The sequence below is a fragment of the Phoca vitulina genome, unplaced genomic scaffold (genome assembly GCF_004348235.1).
Source record: "Phoca vitulina isolate PV1807 unplaced genomic scaffold, GSC_HSeal_1.0 scaffold42, whole genome shotgun sequence".
Taxonomy (NCBI): Eukaryota; Metazoa; Chordata; class Mammalia; order Carnivora; family Phocidae; genus Phoca; species Phoca vitulina.
The window spans coordinates 6,753,317-6,775,571 of NW_022589745.1; the positions used below are offsets into that span (position 1 = coordinate 6,753,317).

The following is a 22,255-nucleotide window of genomic DNA, read 5'->3' on the forward strand; positions in this document are numbered from 1 at the left end:
CGAGGCACATCAGGTGGTGCCCCCGGCAGAGGGAGCCTGATGAACTCAGTGCCCTGCCTCTTTCCCCTCACGGGAATCGGGTGTCCGTTCGCCAGAGCTCCCTCTTCTGTCGGCCTAGCCACACCCAGCAGCCGGGCAGGACAGGGGGTGCTGCTTGTGGTTCTGGGTCCGGCAGGTGTGCGCCCACAGCGTGCGGACCTGAGCTCACTCCCTCCCCAACTGCCCCCCGTGCCCCAAGAGCTGAAGCAGGTCTGGCTCTCACGCTTGTGTACAAGGCGGCGTGAGGCGGGGCTCCAGCCTGGCAGTGGGCTCAGCCATCTGGGAAACACTAGGGTGCACAGAAGGAAATGCTGCCCAGAAACTCAGCAGCGCCCCCCGCCTTACCAGGTGTATTACAGAGATTTTCTTTTTGACTTTTACTTACCTACATAATTGACGTTGTTGAGATCATACTCGGTGTATAACTTGTATAATTTACCCAGAGTGAAAATCAGTGGATCCCTTGAAGCCTTTCGTAAATGCTTGACTACGTTTAGAGCCCACTCAGGCGTTTGCCACTTTCTGTGACTTTGCAACTCACAGACTTCTGACGCTCGGTTTCTCCATTAAAGAAAAAAGAGGCAAGTGGGGGGCAGGAGTCGGACAGCTGTCCTGCCATCCCCCCCCCCCCCCGGACGCCAGGACCCCGGCGCGTGTGCTTCCGGGCAGACACCTGGCCCACCTGCCCGAGCGCTCCCTGACAGTGGGCCCTTGAACAACGTGGGTGTGGGGTGTTTTCTGGTAAACACAGGATAGCACTTAAATGTACTTTTTCTTCCTTGCGATTTTCTTCACATTTTTTCCTCTCTAGCTTACTGTAAGAACACAGTATGTGTAATACAATCTACAGAATATGTGTTAGCTGCTGCTCATGTTATCTGTAAGGCTTCTGGTCAACAGTAGGCTATCAGTAGTTAAGATTTTGGGGAGTCAGGAGCTAGACGCAGATTTTCAACTGCGGGGGGTGGGGGTGGCACTTCGAACTTCCAGGTGGTCAAGGGTCAGCTGTATTTGAAACACGAGTGAAAGAAAAAAGGGAAAACAGTTCAGATGTCTTACCCAGGTCATTCTTTCTCAGAAGAAATTGTTCTGAACAAATTTCTTTTTTCCAAATGCTATAGTATTGTCCTTCGAAGTTTCTAACATTTAGAATTTTTATAACCACCTAAACTTTTATTCATTTCAGATCGGCCACATTGACGGAGATCCCAGTCGCAAAGGAGCATTTCCCGTATCATTTGTGCACTTTATTGCTGACTGAATTGCTACTGAACAAAAACACTTCTTTTAACAGTTGTTATGTTCCTGTTTGTTATTGGTACCAAAACTCTTGCCAGATGACCAGTTTCATGAAATATATTGTCCGGTAGCCCACTTTCTCTAACTCCGCTCTTCTGTTTTACAAACTCAAAGGCAACTTGTATGTATAAATGAATTGTTTTTATAATTTGTGGTTTTCGTGAAATACTGCCATACTTTTATTAGGGAAAAAACGGAATTTCCTAAAAGGTGAACTGAAAAGTTATTTTAACTCTACGTAATCAAGGTCGTCAATCTACAGAATTAGCTGAACCTAAAAGTATTTGAGTATTAGAAAGAAATTCTTCCAGCCTTTCCTTGGCCTGCTTCTAGAGTCGGTGACCCTTTAGTGCAGCTTTTTAGGAAGTTGGTAAACTTGCTTTAGAAGTAGCCCAGCCCTGGACTTTCTAGATAAAATGCTATCAGTTCACCTTTAAAGACTTTTTTTTTTTTTAAGATACATTTAAAGATTTCCTTTAGAATCCACCCAAGGTTTAGTTAAAGCAACTTGGAAATTTACACCTTAGCATTGTACTTTCCAGCCCTAATTTGTGAGGTTGCAACTCTCATTGTATTCTGCATGTGCGTATAGCCTGATGTGAACAATCCTACCTAGCAAAACTACCCATGGTTTATTACGGCATATGGTAATAGCAGCTAATTCAGTTCCACGTTCTATAAACCTGCATTTCCTGAATTTGGTTAAAAACTAAGGATGATGGATTGCAAAAACAGTTCTTTACACTAGTTTATATGCTTTAGGTGTTTCGGATTCGCCTTCTCGACCCTCCTCGGTCACGCAGCTAGAGCACTGTGGTGCAGACCCCACTGTTAACACTGCTCTTTCCCACTGAGTGTACCACTGCTTTCCCTCTCCAGCTCCCGGGAATGTTTACTCAGCTTAGTGTCTTGTACTTATATACTATACCAACAGGAACGGTATTACACTGTCTTGAACTCAAAGCTGTCCATTTGTTTGTAATCAAGAGCATATCAGAAATCTGTAGGTCCCAGGTAATAAAATACTCCCGAGCAGACATCCCCATTTCACGACCAAAGTCCATCACGTCATTCTTAAACGGAAGCTCCTGGGGGTGGGGGGGTTAGGTTGTGTGTGATAAAATCAGAATTCATTAGTTTCACGAACTTGACTGTCATACCTCTATTTAGTAATTGTGAGCATAAGATTCATAATAGGAATATTGGACATTTTGGCACTCTTTGAGAATAAATAGGCCTATAATGCCCACTCGGATTTCTACCGGAAGTGAAGGGATAAGTGTAGGTCTGGGCTTGGAAAGCGAGGCAGCGATCCTTTCATCCACGGTGGTGCTGGTACATTTGATTGGAGCAGCCCATCTTTATTAGGCACGACTCTTCTAAGTGCAGAGCCTTTTTTTTTTTTTATTGCATTGTACTTTTTGTTGCTATTATAAAGGAAAACAGAACAAACTGGAATGTTTTATGATGTTGTATGGCAATTGCTTTTTAAAGCCTTTCAAAGTTCCGGGTAAAAATGTGTTAGATTTTTTTTTTTTTAAAGCACTACATCTATTTTCACTAATTGTTAATTTCTGTTGTTTGAACCCTTCATTTAGTTAATTCCCTCATAGATTTAAGAAAGTAAACAGATATACTTTGCACAGTGCACTTCTTCTGTATATTTTAACAAAGTCCTCTTGCATCTGTGTTTTATAATCAGCCTTTTGACTACTTGGTGCCAGATATCTAAGGAATTAAAGTTGAGTCTCACCAACATTTAAACACCAGTCCCAAACTAATCTGTCAGGTTCACTGGTACATAAATATCTTGGAAATATTTTTTCCAGCTGACAATTTGGTGGTGCTATTGTGCAGTAATTAATATTACTCTTGCCAGAGGAGAAATTATATTAACTTCCCCGCTAACATCCTTTCCTAGTTATTTGCTCTTTGCAAATTAAAAAACAACTGAGAGGAAGCAAAACATTGTAGATAACTATTTATATTTAAAGTTTACGTTTCTTGAACTCAGCTGCGGGATCCCGGCATTTTGCATGCCATTTTCCATCAGATCTGACTTCTAGAGATGAGGACTCCAACATGTGCACAGACTCCTAGGTCCTGTGTGATCTGCTACGGGGTGGAGAGCATAAATATGCAGCTCGGAATGCTGTTTGAGATGTATGATACTCGATTCGTTCACTTGATTACTTCGATCTAGTTGCAGCGCAACTGTGTATATTGTATGACCTAAATCGATTCTTATTTTCGTTGTCCTTAATGCAGTGATTTATAATTAGAGCATGTTCAGTAAGTTGACTCTTCCTGTTAACTAGTCATTTGACTGGAAAAAAATAAAATACTTTTAAATGGACATAGTGTTATTTGTAATGTTTTTAATCCTTTAAGCACTGATATTAAAATGGTCCTTTAGAAAAACCCACTAGCCTACTGTGCGTGAGATTCTTTCGACACTGTTATTTAACACGCGTGGTAATCTTTCTTCTCTGAACTCCGAGGTAAATACTTTGGTTTACTAGCATGCCATCCTGACATACACTTTTAAAGTTTTACTTTTTGTGAGCTGAGAGGGCAGTGTTGCTGTTCCAGACCAGTGTGACCAGAGCTCCAGCCAGTGGGCCCACGTGCTGCGCAACAGAAAGCATTCGTCCTCCTCAGAAAGCCCTCTGCGCTCACCTACTCACTGCGCGCACGTCTGTCACACTTAGGTGTTACGCTCATTTGTGTTTAAAAGTGACTGACGGGGGGGGCGCCTGGGTGGCTCAGTCGGTTACATGTCTGCCTCGGCTCAGGTCATGATCCCGGGGTCCTGGGATCGAGCCCCACGTCGGGCTCCCTGCTCAGCGGGGAGTCTGCTTCTCCCTCTCCCTTCCCCACCCCCCACTCCTGCTCTCTCTCTCTCTCAAATCTAAAAAAATAAAAGTGACAGATGAGGTTTCTTTTTTAGTCCCAGAAAGCCAACAACCTCATTGAGACTTAACTCACTGTAATAAGACACATTTTAATAGAAAAGCAAATGATCACTATTTTATACACTGCATTTCTCCAGAAAATCTCGAGCAGGGGATCACTTTCTATTTCCAGAGTAATTCAACACTGCAGATTGAAAACCACCGCCCTTCCACACGAAGTCAGCTTCCACTAGACTGCAGAATTCAAGCTTTCTCAGATGTTAATACAGAGTCAAAAGCGGTGGATAAGACTTTGCAGATGGTTTGTGCCTGTTCCTACGGTTAAGTGAAAAACATAGAGTAAGAGACTTCACCGACCTCTTCCTGAATTAGCGTGGCCAGCAAAGGTATAAATGTGACCCTCTTAACACCCCCCCACACCTGCCCACCAACAGCTTTGGGAAGCCCGGACACCACGTCCCCTGGGCCGCCTCCTGCGTCCCCTCTGGGAGAAGCACCTGCGGACAACGTGTAGGAACTGGGCCTTTGGGAAGGACGCCGATGCGGCAGTGGGGTGACGGCTACAGAACAGGACGGGCTTCCGCCCCGGCTCTGCGTCTGCCCTGCCCTCGAGATGCCCGCACGGGTGAGTGCTCGTCCCGGCCCCACTGACCGCCCGCGGCAGGTCCCGGCAGCTGGCTCACCGCCGGCCTGACGGTCACCCGCACTCTGCCGGGCGTCAGATGCCCTGTGGGGGGCATCTCCTCGGCCTCCCAGAAGACTGGCCGTCTCCTCTGGCTTTACCACCTTGCCCGGTGAATGAGGCGAAGCAAGGCAACATGAAACCTCACCAGGCTGTTGCACTGATAGACCCAGAGGCTGTACTCCTCGTTGCTTGCGTCGGTGGTCTTCAGGGCCAGCAGGCTCTTTCCAGCCCCCAGACCGTCGTCGTAACACACCATGCGGATGATTAAATACAGAGCGTGCCGGTGTAAGACGTCCTGCAGAAGTCAGGAGAAAGAAAGATCGGGACTCTTGACATACTGACCTTTCTCTGCAGAATTTACTGTGAGGCTTCAAACAGAGCATATCTATGCATCTGGCAGAAAACAGCTGTAGAGGTTTTTTTGCCCCCTAAGGGACATTCCAGAATGCTCAGTTATGGGGCTGCTTGCCTTCAGGGTTATCCCTTCCTACTAAAAATTCCAGAAAAACAGGAGTAAGACCTGAGTTCAACGGTCCTGTTCCCTGTGCCCAGCGTCTGTGCTGACAACTGCTGAGCTGGCGCAGGGTCCTAAGCTGAAACCGCATTAGGGGCCAGCAGTGGGGGTGTTGGCCGGGGCCCCACCATCCAGGAGAAGTAAAAGGAGGCCTCTCTTCATTCACCCTAAGAAATCGGTCATTTTTTAGGACCAGCTGCCAGGAATGTTTACCAAGCAACAGTTCTGCAAACGAGCAGAGAGAACAAGTGGGCCCTTAGCAGCCTGACTTCCAAGTACCTGAAACCCACTTTTTCCCTAATAAATTCTACTTACATACTGATCTGATGTTGATACTTTTATACCATACTTGGAAACTCCCATAATGAATTCTTCCTCCAGAGGAACGAAAGGCAACTTCCCATCTTGCTTTAAAGTAAAAATAAATCACATGAGCTACGTTAAAAAGTACGTTACATTCCTTAAATCTGATTAGTCAAGTTTAATATCTGGCCATCACAAATCCAAACCCTTTCAAGAACGCGGGGTATGCAACAGCCCAGCAAAAATTGTTCCTCAAAGAGGCAGAAGGAAAATCGTCGCCAAGGTTTGGTTTGATGTCCACAGACCTGAGCAAAATTCACATCCATTTGTCTTGATGTTATCCCTAATTGCAAACAGAGATCCCGCTCACAGATCCCAGTGAGGCTTAAATATTTACATTAGAAAAATAAAGGTATTTAGATTTTAAAATACTCAAAGCTTATGCCGATGTCAGCACAGGAAACCATCAGGAAACAGAGCTGCAGGAACCCCTCTTCAAAGCCATTTTACATCCTACCCAGATGGTAGGTACGTCTGGTTGCCCCCACATCCCGGGGCTGTGAGCTTGATGTGCAGTTGGAAACAAAACAGCAGATGATAGCTGATGGCTTCCCTAGCAGATTATCCTGTTTTATTCCCCTAAGTCAGAATACTGCCTAACTTGTCTAATGCCACAATAAAACAGTGGGCAATCAGTAGATGTCCCGTACTGTGAATGTCTGTATGGAACCATTTGCCTACATTAAAGAACTTCTGGTAAAGAAGCTGTGTCTGCACGCCTTGATTCTTGGGTCCTCACACGGCTACGGTAACCTCTTCCAGTGATTTCTCACAGTAGGGTTCAAGCATTCCCAGACTCAAAAGATGAGAGAATACTAACGCTATTGTCAATAATGGAATTTTGACAAGCCCGAAGACTACGGTGCTCTGAGGAACTCAGCAGTCGTTAACAGAATGAAAATGATCCTAGTGCGCTTCTCGGGGGGGAAACATTAGCAATCTTCTCAGTGTAATACTTCGGTGAGGTGTTGCTTGCCCTCGTTGGAATGACAGATGCCAAGCCAAACGCTGGGATATTAAGTCCAGACTACCCAGAGGTCTCTGTGAAACGCACATTCGGCTGGCTGATGCCCCGCAGACAGAATTCCTGTGCTTTATGAGTGCACGAAGCATCGTATTTAGTGATCCCATTCTCCACGATTCACCAGACCAAACAGCCTTAAGAGTAACCAGCGCTCTAATAACTGATAAGGGAATCTTTCCATTGTGGAAATAACCCTTTGTTAATAAATACAAAGACCTGCGATGCCATTTTCTAGAAATTCAGGAAGCAACTTACTGTCTTTGGCTCATCCACTCCCACACTAGCAAGGGTACAGATCTACAGAATTCGATGCACTGACCTTACACCTTTGCTTTCTCTTCGCTTTCATTCTTAATTTTCCTTCATGATCATTTCTTTTTTTTAATCTTCTTGACTGGGGTATGTTTTTGAAGCCCACCTCACTTCAATTCTTGTTGCTAACCGGGTGTGAGCGCATTGATAGGCCAACACCACTAGGAGGCTGATTATTGAAGGAGTTGCGACTAGTTCAAAGGAGACTTGCTAAGGCCTGCCAGTCTGTTTTAAAAGACAGACCTATGGTGTATATAACCCATCACCGCACTCAGCTCCTCATTTAAACGAGGAAGTCAGTCAGCTCCCAGAAAAGTAGAAAGTGCTGTTTCTGAAGGAAAGAACTCTCTGTTCCCATGGGACTCTGTCTCTAGGCACCTTGTACCACCTATGATCACAGTGCTCGATAAATATTTTACCAATGATAAAAGCAGAACATCTTTCTCCAAAGCCATGAATTTATTTTCTAGAATGTTCTAAAATTTTTTTAAAAATTGCTTTTTACCTGGGCAACATCTATATAATTTATCAGGTCTAGGGGCCCTTCGAGACTTTTTCCTTCAGAGAATTTCAGTTTCTCAATGGCACCAACATATTTTATCCGAAATTCTGCACAGGTATCTGAATTGTTGTTGCTTTGTCCTAAAGGTGAGAGAAAAATTTTAACAGTAAGACTTCAAAAGAAATATCTGCATTACAGCGTGTCCTCAATCCCTTCACAAATAAAAAAGACTGTGTCATCAGAACTTAACCTTTCATGAAAATAGAAAAAATTTTAGTGCAAGATTACTTGAAGTAATAGGAAAGAACTTGGAATTTAGCCTCTTCTTCCGTGACTCTATCCTAAATGTATAAAAGTCTCAATAAAAATAAATTAAAACAGGAGAAAAAATGCTGACTAGATAATGATTGAGTACCTTCCTGATACATTAAGATATTTAAGCTTTTTTTGGTTTCTTCTCCCTCTTTACCATGTTCACTGTTGTTTTCCTGATTCACCAAATCTGGTCTACCTCTCCCAGTCAAAAAAAACAAATTTTTTTTTCCCTGCAGATGGAATAATGCCAGACAGGAAGTCTCTTCACATGAACAGATGTTAGGTTACACGACATATGGCAACAGGCTGAAGAACCGTGTACTGTAAAATCTAGCCGGGGCCAACATGGCCACAGTGCATTACGTTATCTGCCATGTTAAGGTGATACTATGTGGTTACTTCTAGGTTATGCTTATGTAAAAAAAAGACGCCCACATTTTTAATATTTTTAAGGCATCTGGAAGCAAAAATAATAGACTTTGCGCTACTATCTTCTCTTGTACATGATATGGTTCTTCATCCCACCCCTCCGTAGTCCCCACTTTTTACAGACTGACTAGTCTATGATCCTGAAGGGATCTGCCTTCGGCTCAGGTCATGGTCCCAGGGTCCTGGGATCGAGCCCCGCATCGGGCTCCCTGCTCTGCGGGAAGCCTGCTTCTCCCTCTCCTACTCCCCGTGCTTGTGTTCCCTCTCTCGCTGTCTCTCTCTCTCTGTCGAATAAATAAATACAATCTTAAAAAAAAAAAAAGGAACGTATTGTGCTGCTCTGGTAAAACTACATGAACACCGGTTAAGAGCCGTACTGAACGGCCCAAGCCTTCTCCGTACCTGAGCTTTTGGTTGAATCTGTATCGAGGCTGGCCACAGTGCTGGATCGTGACAGCCCCCCAAGGCTAGAATCGACAGACTGAGAGACAACAAACAAACAAAAAGGTAAACAGAATTAGACACACTGTCTTCTCTCAAATTCTCTACCAAACATTCAAATCATTTACTTATTACAGCTGAATCAACATAGACAAAAGCAGCTCAATTACTCAAGCAGATCGACTATGACAGATTTTTCTAAAGACGAATTCTACAGCAAACTTCAAAAAACCAGGTAGTCCCGAGAAGAACCATGAGAGACGATGGACTCTGAAAAACAAACTGAGGGTTCTAGAGGGGAGGGGGGTGGGAGGATGGGTTAGCCTGGTGATGGGTATTGAGGAGGGCACGTTCTGCATGGAGCACTGGGTGTTATGCACAAACAATGAATCATGGAACACTATATCTAAAACTAATGATGTAATGTATGGGGATTAACATAACAATAAAAAAAATTAAAAAAAAAACCAGGTAGTCCCGCCTGCCCTTCCCAGAACACAACATCAGATAACCGTGGTGTGGACATTCCCAGTATGAACCAAAACTACTACCTCTGCCTCCTTGTAAGACACCTGGTACTCAGGCTGTGTGTGAAAATCTACACTTTGTTTTCACATGATCTCCATGGAACCCAAAAAGAACCCTGTGTGGAAAGCAGGCAGGGAGTATGATTCTATATAATCAAATGAGCAAAGACAGCCAGCGGGGTGAAGTGATTTACCCAAGGTTACATCAAGGAACTAGCCCAGCCCTCTGATCAAGGTCTCCTCCTCCCCATCCCCATGCTCTGCCATTAGTCCGACTAGTACCTGGCCTGCTCGGTCATGCATGGGCCGGCTGGCAGACCAGAGTGCAATTATCAGTGTGAATTGCAAAGGAAAACCAACAAAATTGTTAAGCAAAACACGAAGAATCATACACGTTAGCGTAGATTCTATAGAATTGTGCTCTGAATATGCTTTGTTTCTTTAGAAATAACATTCTGTGAAAACTTTTGATTCAAAAAATGAGTCCCTTCTTTGCACCTCAAATCAAAATTAAATTTTAAAAGAGCAATATACTCAAATTTTTTCAATGTTCAAGAAGTGAATCAAGGTGAATGCAAAAATGTATCAGGTCTGGTAAATATGTTTTTTCCCTTTTTCGGTAATTGCTCTTCTTGCAGTAAAATGTAAAATGAGAAGAGAGCTATATGCACAGAGACGTTCCCCATAATGTTACGTGTGGGACTGAACACTGGAAATACTGTACGTACTCAACGGGTGAGGGGGAGGGAATTGGAATTAAGATGCTGTTATAAACTGAGACTGACTTCTGGGATGAACACAACCCCCGAAGTGAGTAACAGAGTGAGCTTTTGTGCTCCAAACTACTCCCCCACGCTGGAAAGCACCAGCCCCCATTGAACCTCTCTGCACGAGGAGAACAGGAAGGGAGAAACTGGTCTGCTTTTCCCATGTCCAGAACAGACAACAAGGAGAGCTTACATCAACCTAAAACACACACCTAACAGTCAAAACTTGGCTTAGAGACCACACGGGGGTCACCACCATCTTCGGGGTAAGGCCCTCACTCGCAGGTGGCCCCCTTCTGCCCTCTCCAGCCCTGCTGGCCACATCAGAGAACCCACGGCTTGGAGCTAATATCTCAAGCCATCAGCAAGTTCCCTTAGGAATCTGAAAATCTACTCCGCCAGCAGCGAGCCATCAAGTCTCCCTTTCTCCTTTCTCTGGTCTAGAAAACAAGAAGCAGGCCCGACCAGTTTCCCAGGCTGAGGTCCTCACACCAGGGCTGCAAAGCTAACAGCAGGGAGGTTCTTGACTAGCTTCAGTTCAAAAACCTTCAAGAAAACTCAGTCTTGCCACTCTAAGGCAGGATTCCTAAAACGTCCAACTTCTGTGCTTCTGGCTAGGAGCATCTCAGCTCAGTGAAAATCCCGAGGGGCAGTCGTGTGTGTCTTCATTCACTGGGGTGAGGTCACCGTCGCTCGGGTGGTGCCCACGGGCCAGCGTGGCCCATCCCCCGGAGGAGGGGGCCCCTCTGCACTGTGCCACGGGCTCGTCCCCTGCCTCACAGCGTCCTGGCACTGCGCACGCTCGTCTTTGAAAAAAGAGAGCTCACGGGGTGGAGACTGTGAGAACCACGGCCTAGGTCCAGGGATGAGGACTCAGGCCTCGATGGTCCCTTCGCAGTCATATACCCGGCTTCTCTAGAGTCCTAAACATGGCATTTGCCTCACGATCCAACTCACGCGCTAGTAAGTAAGCAGACTTCTAGTTATGCACACACACCCCACACCCCGGAATGCAAGAGCTCCGGCCCCTGGATGGGCCTGCAATTTCGATCGTGTGCAACAGTTAAAAATCAGTGTTTCGGTGAGACCATTCACACGTCCTGTGCCATCCAGGTTCGTGAACTGAATCATCTCAGGAACTCTCCAGAACAAAAGAAAATTAAATCAAGCACAGGATGGGTCTCTAGTGCCAAAAATAAATGTCAAAACACACCTAGTTTGAGGACTACCAGCAGCTGCGCCGTGGCTAGGAGGCTCTGTGCGGGATCAGGAGAAACAAAATGCTCACTGCTTGGCCATTCTGGGCCTATTCCCAGCCCCCCTACCTTGCTCTTCGTACTGATTTCACTACTTTGGGAACTGCTACTACTGTGTCGCTTTTTGCCTTTCCGGAACATTTTTCACCATAGCTTGATCCAAAGGAGCTCCCCTAGGAGAACAACTGGTGGTTAGTTAGAGCAAGAAAACCACCTCGAAATCACTTTATGCACAACAGGAATAAAAATCATCAATTCCTTCCCCGTCCGCGGTGCAGTCCTCCTACTGGAAACCGAAATGTTTTCCTTTGGCCACCAAATTTGGATACTATTGCTTCATTCTTTCTTTCTTTTTAAATTTGAAAAAAATAACCCAATGAACCAAAAGGACAGAAACCTTCCGTCATACCTGGGGGTGTGAAAAGCATTGTTCTGAGAAGTAACAGACACACGTCATCTACTTCTCAAAATACTCCAGTGCCTCCCTTCTCTTTAATCAATTCAAGACAGTAATAAAATAGGTGACATACTAGTTTACCAACCGAGATCCTGAGATTCCGTTGCTATCTTGGGCTGACATTCTGTAAATGGTAGGGCTTAGAACAGAAGACATAACTACCTCTCAGAAATGGGCATTTTTCTCAATGTCTTGAGCTACCTTTAAGTAAAAATGGACACAAAAACATTCCCAGGCGCCAGCCCTCCCCCCCTCGCTCTGTAAGGCCAGGGAAGGAGGTGACCTGAAGTTTTCCAGAGTCAGTCTTCCATGCATCTTTTTTAAAGTAATAATTAATGCCTGGGAAACAAAATTTATCCTTGCCCATTTCATAGGAGCACATCTATTATTATACTTGAAAAATTATTAACTAACCTGCATAACAGTTTATAGTTCAAATACTTCCAAAGACATCGTGTCACTTTTATCCTCACAACAACCTGGTGACACATTCAATTGCTCCGGCTGTTTTTTAAGGGTATCCCTCATCTGTGCTGCATATTATCCCGGGGGGTCCAGGCCCCCAGCCTCAGAGGGCTTACAGAAGGTAGGTTATAATCTGCATTTTATAGATGAGGGAACTGTGACCCATCTTTCAGGAGGCTTCATGAGTAAGATTACAACAAATTTTTACCAAAGATTGGATCCTACAGAGGGAACAAGGGAATCTGCTTACGGTAGAAGGAATACTACTGTATTGTCTTCAAAGGTCCCATAGACGACAGTGTGCACAGAGAGCTTCCTCTCATTCTGACATGGTCAATTCTTTTCAGAAAAATGAGGTACCTGATGAAGGAAAAAGAATGAGTCAATCAAGGGGAGGTCACTGAATGTCCTATGAGAAGTTTCTCCCACTCTATTTGGAGACCCCATTCTCAGTCCACTCACCAGCATCTGACCTTAGGCCACTTGCCCAAGACTGACCCTCAAGCCCAAGCTTTTTTATTAGCCCCATCATATAACTTATTTCTATGTTTTTGCTTGATTTGTGAAGTAGCAAGAAAATCTGATTTGTTCACTCATTCCTGAGTAACCAGTGAGCAGCTTTTAGGTGCTGAGGATATATCAGTGAATGAGACAGATAATGCCCCTGACCTGACCTCAAGGAGCCCATTCTCAGAGGGATGAGACAGACCGACAAGAAAACCAAATACATTGTTAGAAACAACTGATAATGAGGGAAACAAAAGCAAGTTCAGGATTTACAACTGATGGAAGGAAGGGTGAGCATTTTAGACAGAAAAAGATACTCTGAGGAAATGAACAGTAAGGAGACCTGAAGAAGGAAGGGATGGCAGCCATGTAAGTGCAGAGGAAGAGCATTCTGGCAGAGAGTTGGGCAAGTGCAAAGGTCCTGAGGGCACACCTCAGCTGTAAGGAATAGCGAGAGGCCAATGTGGCTTTCACCCAAGCAGGAAGGAGGGAGAGGGACAGATCCACAGGAGGGAAAGATCCACAGGAGGCCTTGCAAACCACAACAAAAGTCTGGGGTTTATTTTGGGTTTAACAGAAAGACTTGAGGGGCTATTAAAAAGCAGTCAAGTGATAGGATGAGACTTCTGTTTTGGAAAGATGATGGGCTGCAGGTAGAGGACTAGCTGCAGAGGATACAAGTAAAAAGAGGAAGATGAATTATCAGGCTATACTGGGGATCGTTTGCTGCCATTGATCACCTAGCATTCAAGGGATGCTTTTCAGTCAGGAGGAGATGGCAAGAGAGCCTTATTCCCAGGTCTACACAAACTGGGTTAACCTAAGCAGCATGAAGTGCCATGTTAGCGATTTCTGATCAGTCAAAATATTGGTGTGTAGCATATTTAAGGACATTATATTTTAAATATATATATAGAGAGAGAGAGAATTTACTGAAAGGGAGTGTACACACACACACACACACGTTTCAATACAGGTAACAATTTTAAATATGATTTTAAAATAAAATTTGATTCTATTGCTAGTGAAATCCTGAAGCATCCCTTCAAATCCCTGGAATACGAGAATGCTTTGAAAATCACCCCATTGGTATTATCATGCCTTTGCAACTCCTAAAGACTTTCCATCACCAATCTAGGAGCTGAGGGAGGGAAAGGCATTTTATTAAAGTCTTTGAGATCTGCTGCTATTTTGATGCATGTTCTTAAGCAAATCATTCTTGTCTCTAAATTATTCATGCATGAAAATGAGACCAGAAATACTGATTGTCACTTGGATGTTCCAAACTTGTCAAATGCAAAAATGCCTGAAGCAAACCCTTTGTCTTCCTTTCCATATCTGCTCCACCTCTCTCCTCTCCCTTTCAGTAAATTCTATTATTTCTGGTAGAAACCAGGAAATCACCAACTGCACAAAGTCCTCCAGGCCCCACATCGAATAAAATACTAAGATCCACTGAATCTACCCCCTGAACAGTTTGCTCATCCACACCTCTAACAGGCCCATGCCATCACTAGACCGTTGCTGTATATAAATACTTTTTCATCAGCTGATCCATCAGTGTGGATGGATCCTCAACCCAAAACAATGCACAGATACATAGTTTGGCAGGCCATTTAAGGAATTCATGTCCCAACGGGACTCCCTGCCGCTTTAAATCTACCACCAAGCTCCAGCTAAAATGATTTCTTTAAAACTCAAATCTGATGCTATTAACGTGCTTAAAATCTTTCACGGGCTCACCAAAGTTAGAGACTGAAGTTAAAGCTCTCTGCCAGGACATGCAAGGTCCTGCATGGCAGGGCTCCTACCTACCTCTCCAGTCTCATCTTCCACAACCAGCTTCATACCTTATTCTCTAAGGAATGCAAAGCTTCTCCGGGTTCTCAGCACGCACTCTGCTGTTTCTATGCTTTGCTCCTACAATTCTGTCTGCCTGGAATGCCCTTCCACCTTTTATTCATTCAGCTAACTTTACTCACCTTTCAAGACTCAGTTCAGGCTGCTTCTTCACTAAAACAGAAAGCTTCCGTTGGACCTCCAGGTTGGGCTAAAGGACTGGTGCTCCACAGCTTGAGCATGCACCCTAATCCTAGCCTTAGCCTGCGGTTGCCTACTTAGAACTGTCTCACTTAGAACTGTCTCACTGTGAGCTCCTCAAAGATGGGGGTGAGATAATTCCTCCGTGTACCCAATGCTTGGCACAGACTGGCAGAGGACATGCTTAATGAACTGAAGACCCTGCTGGGAAGATGACATCCAAATAACTTCGTGTCCTGAACACCTCCCAGGTGCTGCCCAGTGCTAGGTGCTACCTGCACCGCTAAGGACCAGCAAGGCTGCGGAGGCGCAGCCCCTTTCAAACGAAGAAGCCGAAACGCCAAGGGCCTCGGCCAAGGTCGCCAGGCTAATCATGGGTGGGGCCAAGTTCGGAACCTAGACAGACCGACGCCAAAGCTCCTTCTCGACCCCACCCTGCTTCCCCTGCACTCCGCACCGTTCTGTTGTGCCTGCCACGTGCAGGTGCACAGGGTGACAGCAAACAAGACACACTCCACCCGGGCCTTCCTCAGTGAGGGATGGGGGGGGGGGTGGAGCGGTGCAGAAACCAGTGGGAGCCGGCACAAAAAAGCAGTGCTCCTCACGCCCCGCAGAGCAGAGCTTGACTCAGGAAACAGCCCCGCGGAAGCTCCCACTCCCGCCGCCGAGTCCGACGGGACCGATCCACACACGACACCTGTCGTCACAGGAGCGGCAGTCCCACCCCAAACAGGAACCGGGCACCGGGGGCACTGCATCCTCCTGCAGGCCCGGGCCCGCTCCTCAGCTCCCGCCGCCCGCCCCTAGCCGCCTCGGGGCCTGGGTCCCGGACCCCGGGAAGGCGGGTCCCCGGGGAGACCGCGGCCCCAGCGGCCCCACCCATCCGCCCCACAGCGGGCCTCCCCGCCGGCGCCGCCTTCGGGGCCCGCGTTCCCTGCCAGGCTCAGCCCGGGTTCGGCCAGGGCCCAGCTCTCACCTCACAGCCAGTGGCCCGCCGCCGGGGCCGCCCGTGATCGGGGTCAGACACCCACCGCCCCGGGAACCGACGCTGGGGCAGCCACTCCAGTTCTAATTCCAGCGCCAGCTTTTCCGGTGCCCCCGGCCCCGCCCGCCGAGCCCCGCCTCCGAGACATCGCGCAGGCGCAGCCTGACCCCGTACCAGATTTCCGGACTCCGCTCGGGGAGGAATCTCGCGCCCGAGCGTCTGCGACCGGAAGTTGAGGGGAGGGGCCTAGTGTCGCGGGCGCCGGAGTGCCGGAAGTGCTTTTGGTGGATGGGGTTTTTCTACCTACCATTGGTTCCCCGTGGCTCTGCTTTCCATTTAGGAAGACTCGCGCGACCTGTTCCTTTCCCGCGCTTCGCCTTCAGACTTCCGAGATGTCTGCGATTCCTGCTGAGGAAAGTGACCAGCTGCTGATCCGACCCCTGTAAGGGCCCAGCGAGAGAGGGCACGAAGCCACGGGCTGTGAGAGGCGAGGCGGGGTGACCGGATGGTTGGCCTCCTAGGTCGCCCCCCTCGCCGGCAGGCCTCGGGAGCCGGCCCCTTGGTCCGCAGGGGCCGGCCAGGCCTCTCAGGCTGAAGGGGTTTGGAGAGCCGTGGATCGGAACGGGCCTGCTAGGTTGAATGGGACTTGGCTGTTTTCTTCAATCTCACGGGAGAGGATGTTGTTGGGGGCGGGGGAAATGTCTTTGGGCCGCTGGGCGCTAAAGAGTGGCAAGCCGTGCGGGAAGCGGTTGATGCTGATGGCGGGATGAGAGGAGGACCTGGATGAGGCTGTGGCGGTGGGAAGAAGAACTAAAGCTGTTGATTATTTCCACGTTTGCCAAGATGTGAAAGAGGGAATCGACTAGCTATGAGTTTTGACGTTCTGACTTCAGACCTTAGCAGAATAAGAAAGGTAGAAGGAGAGGGGAAAGAGCAGAGATGTTAAGGACAAAAACTCAGCCCTTGATTGTCCATGCGAAGGTTCGTCTTTTGGTGGAGATGGCCTTCTGCCAGAGAAACACTCTACAGATCTGGAATGAGGCTTAGAGGGGGAAACCATTGTGGAGAACCCTTTGCTGTAGATGAGCAATTTGAATTCACAAACATATATTTAGATATAAGTTAGCATCTCATTCACTTGTGCATTTTCAAAAGGTGGACAGTATCTACACATCCACCCAGTAAAGACTAGTTGAGCACCTACTGGGGACATAACACAAATTTCCCACTGCTTCGTTCACACTTGCCCTCTCTTCCTGTGTTCAGCAAACACTGAGCAAGTGTCCAGCGCCACACTAGGCATTGGAGATGCAAATAAGACAGTGCCAAGTTAACTGAATTCACCCTTTCAGAAGGAATTGCAGTGCAAAGTGAAAAGTTCTGGAGAGACAGTTGGGACTAATAGGAGATACTTACTTTGGGGTCAGACGTGGAATTCAGTCCCTTCTTTGTCACTTGCTAGGACAACAACTTCTCTGAACCCATTTCTTTACGTAAAAATAATACGGCCACACTTACTGTGAGGATCATAGTAGGTGCTCAGTAAATGGTATATTAGGAGTGTACATACAGATTGGCATGCACTGAGTTCTGGGACAGTTACGGAAAAGGGATTTCTAACAAGTTGAGAAGAGAAGGCTAGTTCCTGCGTCCTGGAAAATACGGAGCATGACCTGAGCCTTAACGAATAAGTAGGAATTAAAGACAGGTCAAGGGCAGGGCAAGGATGTTCCAGGCAGGGGAAGTGGCACATGTGAGAATGAGAATGGTCACAGTTTGTGGCCAGTTTCCTTATGTCTGTGGTGAAAATGAGAATGGTCACAGTTTGTGGCCAGTTTCCTCATGTCTGTGGCTGAAAGATTAGCAGATGAGGTGGGAAAGGCTGTCAGGGACCAGCTTGTATACATACTAAGGAGTTTGAGTGTTTATCATGTCAGTTCTGGGGAGCCAGTGAAGGGTTTAAGCATCAATGGGATATAGTGGGAACTGTGTTTAGGAAGATCACTCATATCAGCAGTGTTGCAGATGAATAAGAGTGGGTTCAGTGGTGGGAATCCAGGAGGATGTAATTGAAATAATCCTGGTGAAAAGCAGTGAGAGCTTGGAATGAATGAAATGAACATCAGTGAGGTGGAAAGAAGTCGGTTTCAGAGAGTAAGGAAGTGAAATCTTTAGTTCTGTAGCTCATCAGATGTATTGGAAGGGGTAGTTGTGGAGAGGAGTGTTAGGATGTCTTGGGTTCCTAGGTTGAGCAACTGGTAAAAGGTTGTGTTATTCACTCGAGGAGTACGGGAGCTGGGGCAGGTCTGGAATAAATTTGGGAGTTCTGTTGTTTTATAACAGCTTTATTGAAATATAATTTACATACCATACAACTCATTAAAAGTGTACAATTCAGTGATTTCTAGTATATTCACTGACTTATCCAACCATCACCACTATCTAATTCCAGAACATGTTCATCATTCCAGAAAGAAAGCCCGTACCCATTAGCAGTCGCTCCCATATCCCCCCAACTTCCCTAGCCCCTGGCCACCACTAATCTACTTTCCTCCTCTACAGATTTGCCTATTCTGGACATTTTCCTTAAATGAGATCATATAATATATAACCTTTTATGACTGGCTTCAGCTTCTTTCACTTAGCATAATGTTTCCAAGGTTTATAATTTGGGAGTTTTTAGTCATTTAGTAAGTATTTCTTGAGATTTCTTGCATATCGGGTACTGCAGCTGAATCGTAGTGAACAAAATAGACAATGTCTCTGCTTGTACAGTGCTTTCATTTTCATAGTGAGGAACAAACCATAAATAGGTAGAGTAACTTCATGTAGTTATGATAGAGTCCTGTGAAGGGCAAACAAGAGAAGGTAGTCAAGAGGAGGCCTCAGAAGGTGACATTTGGACTGAGACCCAAATGATACAAAATACAAAGGAGCCAGTCATGTCAGTAGCTGAGGGATATTCCAGGAGAAAAGCAAGTTCAAAGGACTTGAGGTGAAAACTAGTTTGGCATATTTGAATATAAAGTACCTGTGTGGTAGCCCAGGAGAAAGACCTAAAGGCCAGGTATCTTTTAGAGGCCTGGAATTGAGAACGATCTGGGCTACAGATACAGGCTTGGAAGTCATCAGCATGTCAAAAACGTGAGACTGAAGATCACAAAGCCTGAGAAGTGGGCCAAGGAGAGCCCCTTGCAGTACCAACATTTGAGGTGTGGGCAGAGGCGTGTGAAGGAAACGCCGGAGGAAAACCAGGGAGACAGATGACGGGCTGCGGAGAGAACAGGAGAAGGGCGCGGGAAAGGCTATTTGCACTTAGCAACAAAGAGCCACGTTGTAAGCACGGTTCCAGAAGAGTGGTTGGCAAAAGCCGGCTTGCAGTGAATTGAGTGGGAGGAGGTGAGGAACCAGCAGGGAGTGAGCACAGCTCTTAGGAGGCGGCCGGGGAAAGGAATAACGGAAATAAAGGAAATTAGATTGGAGGGGTTTTAATTTTCAGGTGAGAACGCTGTCGCACGTCTCAGTTGTGATGCTAAAGTAGCTGGGAAGGGCGATGTCGGTGAGGCAGCGGTGTCCAGGTCTTCAGGAGGGTGGAGTGTGCAGAGTGGAGAACCGTGGTGACAAGATGGGCCTCGGACAGAAAGAGCTCTGTTGTATTGCTACAGGGAAAATGGAGGGACACACGATGTTGGTGGGTTGGTAAGTGAAGTTAAGGAAACTGGCAAACATGAGCTGTATATTTTTTGATGCACAGAAGGCCCTCGGCTCGAGCGAAGAGGAAGGTAGAATGGAAAATGAGGATGAAGTTTGACATAGTTACTGTGGGAACTATAAGAGAAAACTGAGCTAGGGACACTTAAGAGGTTGCTTCGTGGGCCAGTGAAAGGGGGAGGCCAGGAATTCATGGCAGCACCATGGTTGTTTGATTTTATCAACATCGTACTCTGCACTAGGATCTCCATTTGGGGGTAGAACCATCTCGTGTGTGTCTCCTAGTAAGTGGACTGAGTTCCTTGAGATCATGGTCCAGGTACTAGGCATTTCCATATGCGGCACTGACAGTACGGTGCTGGGTGTTGAATTGAGCGAGTGCAATGTTACCTAGGATGGGTGGGAAAAGACGTCAGAGAAGGTGAGGGACTGGAAAAACAGGTGAGGTTTAGCTTCAAGTGCATCTTGTGATAATTGGAAATTAAGGCTGTTGTATTCATTTAAGAAGAAAGGAAAATTGTTGAAGTACTTGGCATCCAGTATCCTGAAATAACAAGTTAGAGAGCAAAGGCACTGAGTGCACGGCTATGAATAAAATTAGTCTATTTAAATTTAAGCTATAATGTAAAATGTAAATACATATTGTGCTCTTAAAGGCAATGAAAGAACTTTGAAGTGCCTATGAGTTTCACTTAAGTGCTGATCCTAGAAGTGTGAGCCCATAACGTGCATAACTGAGATTTCTGTTACATCATGATTTAACCCTAACCTTCAGAAGATTGAATTTAACCTTGGGCTTCTTGTATCTGTACCATCCCCTCCCATATCTTAGCAGCTGCAAAATCCCTCAACTCCCAAGGGTCACTTTCTATCTTTTCCCACGTAGACACTCGTCTTCCCTATCTTTGTAAGTTTCTCAAACTCTTACCTGCCTCAGATAAGTGCTATCATCAAATGGGGCATAATTTAAGTTGTAAAAATATTTGGATTTATTGGGCTTGATTTTGATTGTTTTTAATCATCTTTTCTTTTCCCCTTCAATGTTTGCAGTGGAGCTGGGCAAGAAGTAGGAAGATCATGTATTATCCTGGAGTTCAAAGGAAGAAAAATAATGGTAATTATTTTGTAGTCTGGATAATAGTACGGCTCTGTCTGCGTTGGGGGTTAGATCTTTTCTAGTACTGTATTCTCTGTTTAGCTCCCAGAAAAATGTCATAGTTGGTATATGTCTGTGCTGTGTAAGATTAATGTGAATAACTGAATACACTTCGACTTAGTAATTTGACAGAACATTAAACTGAGAAGGAATAACGGATTGTAAAGATTTTACAATCTTTACAATCTAAGATTGTAAAATTGTCAACCAGCTCTCCTGAACTATTGCTTCTTCAAGATCCCTCTTCCACTCTTGGAGGGTCAAGCCAACCTCACTGCCCCACACCCCAGCCCCCCACCCCCACCACCGCCACCACTCCCCATTGGAAGAGAGCCAAGGAACTGCGTGCCTGAACCCATGCAGAGCTCCAGCCACCCCCACGCAGCCTGGGCTGACAGAGCCCTGGTTCAGCAGCTTAGATTCCTAAGTTTGCATCAGGGCCCCTGACCTTGGGCAAGGCAGGCTGGAGTTCTCTAAGCCCATTTCCTTACCTGAAAGAGAGGTTAGGAGAGATGATTTACATAGTCCTCACTAGAAAGGCACCTCGGTGGCTCATCGTGTTCCTGTGGTTCTACTTCTCCCAATCATTCAAGAACAGGCAGGTGTAAGATATTTTAGTCATTTATTGTATTAATGTGCTAGTAATGCCCCCAAAATGAATAGGTAACTCATTATGGCTGACTTCAAGAATTCCTTCCCCAACGCCTTAAAATACTTCAATTGCCCTATTCTGGTAAGTTTCCCACTTCTGATGACTATCTTCTCAGTATAGCCAGATCCGGGAGTAGTGAAATCTATAAACTTAAAATGCCCACCATCTTCTGATATCAAAGTTTTTGAAAAAGAGTTCACCCATTGTTAGAGTGACCATAGAAACTAGCTGAAAAGAAGGTGTTTTTTTATCTTGTATCCTATGGCTTAAATGTGAGCTTTATTTTATATTTGTTTTGGGAAGTGAGAATTGTTAATGGCATATTTGAAATGTTTAATAAGAATTGCATTGCAGATGTTGGTGTATACAGTCCATCTTGATTATGTGTGTGATGTATTTGTTATAAATATTGTCTATTAAGTAAGTGTTAATAAAATGTGTAGGAGGGAGGCATCTGGGTGGCTCAGTTGTTAAGCATCTGCCTTCGGTTCAGGTCATGATCCCAGGGTTCTGAGATCGAGCCCCGCATCGGGCTCCCTGCTCGGCCAGAAGCCTGCTTCTCCCTCTCCCACTCCCCCTGCTTATGTTCCCTCTCTCGCTGTCTCTCTCTCTCTCTCTGTCAATTAAATAAATAAATAAAATCTTTAAAAAAATAAAAAGTGTAGGAGATTGTGATCCTTTTTTCTGTCTCTTTCAGTTGGACTGTGGGATCCACCCTGGCCTAGAAGGAATGGATGCTCTTCCTTATATTGATTTAATTGACCCAGCTGAGATTGATCTCCTGTTAATTAGTCAGTAAGTTATTTTCTTTATTAATGACACAGTTTTTCAAGAACTTTTACTATAAAGATCATTATCAGATTTTAAGATTCTGGTGTTTTAAGAGTATTTTCT

At 45.7% G+C, this 22,255-nt stretch overlaps 3 protein-coding genes across 13 annotated transcripts in view; 2 read left to right on the top strand and 1 right to left on the bottom strand.

Moving 5' to 3' along the window:
• The window catches only part of ASAP2 (ArfGAP with SH3 domain, ankyrin repeat and PH domain 2), a 165,402-nt gene extending 161,708 nt beyond the window's left edge, over window positions 1–3,694 (top strand). For all 9 annotated transcript variants that reach the window (XM_032430160.1, XM_032430161.1, XM_032430163.1 and 6 more), the window contains one exon: window positions 1,226–3,694. In XM_032430160.1, the coding sequence (XP_032286051.1) occupies window positions 1,226–1,300 (75 nt within the window). In that variant the 3' untranslated portion in view covers window positions 1,301–3,694. The remainder of the gene's footprint in view (window positions 1–1,225) is intronic.
• A 609-nt stretch (window positions 3,695–4,303) lies between these two features.
• Window positions 4,304–15,965, bottom strand: ITGB1BP1 (integrin subunit beta 1 binding protein 1). Of its 3 annotated transcripts, none has more exons than XM_032430143.1 (8): window positions 15,834–15,965; window positions 12,561–12,670; window positions 11,458–11,561; window positions 8,800–8,878; window positions 7,657–7,793; window positions 5,768–5,860; window positions 5,084–5,233; window positions 4,304–4,568 (listed from the first exon to the last, which is right to left on the bottom strand). In XM_032430143.1, exons 3-8 carry the CDS (start codon window positions 11,527–11,529, stop codon window positions 4,497–4,499), a joined length of 603 nt encoding a protein of 200 aa, XP_032286034.1. In that variant the 5' UTR covers window positions 11,530–11,561; window positions 12,561–12,670; window positions 15,834–15,965; the 3' UTR covers window positions 4,304–4,496. The 3 variants fall into 3 exon arrangements, 2 of the variants coding, with proteins under 2 accessions (XP_032286034.1, XP_032286035.1); XR_004302486.1 differs by having other exon boundaries at window positions 4,543–4,568; window positions 5,768–5,856; XM_032430144.1 differs by lacking the exons at window positions 12,561–12,670; window positions 15,834–15,965 and having other exon boundaries at window positions 11,458–12,521.
• A 124-nt stretch (window positions 15,966–16,089) lies between these two features.
• Window positions 16,090–22,255, top strand: part of CPSF3 (cleavage and polyadenylation specific factor 3) — a 43,234-nt gene continuing 37,068 nt past the window's right edge. Inside the window, exons 1-3 of the mRNA XM_032430069.1 lie at window positions 16,090–16,284; window positions 20,604–20,667; window positions 22,059–22,156. Of these exons, the coding sequence (XP_032285960.1) occupies window positions 16,235–16,284; window positions 20,604–20,667; window positions 22,059–22,156 (212 nt within the window). The 5' untranslated portion in view covers window positions 16,090–16,234. The remainder of the gene's footprint in view (window positions 16,285–20,603; window positions 20,668–22,058; window positions 22,157–22,255) is intronic.

Excerpts from the sequence above, each read along its gene's own strand:
- ITGB1BP1 (XM_032430143.1), bottom strand. The coding sequence starts at position 11,529 with ATGTTCCGGAAAGGCAAAAAGCGACACAGTAGTAGCAGTTCCCAAAGT. Across the intron at positions 7,794-8,799 it reads AGATTCAACCAAAAGCTCAG|GACAAAGCAACAACAATTCA; the intron begins GTACGGAGAAGG and ends TCTCACCTTTAG. Across the intron at positions 4,569-5,083 it reads TCTATCAGTGCAACAGCCTG|GAACAGGCACAAACCATCTG; the intron begins GTGAGGTTTCAT and ends ACTTAACCGTAG.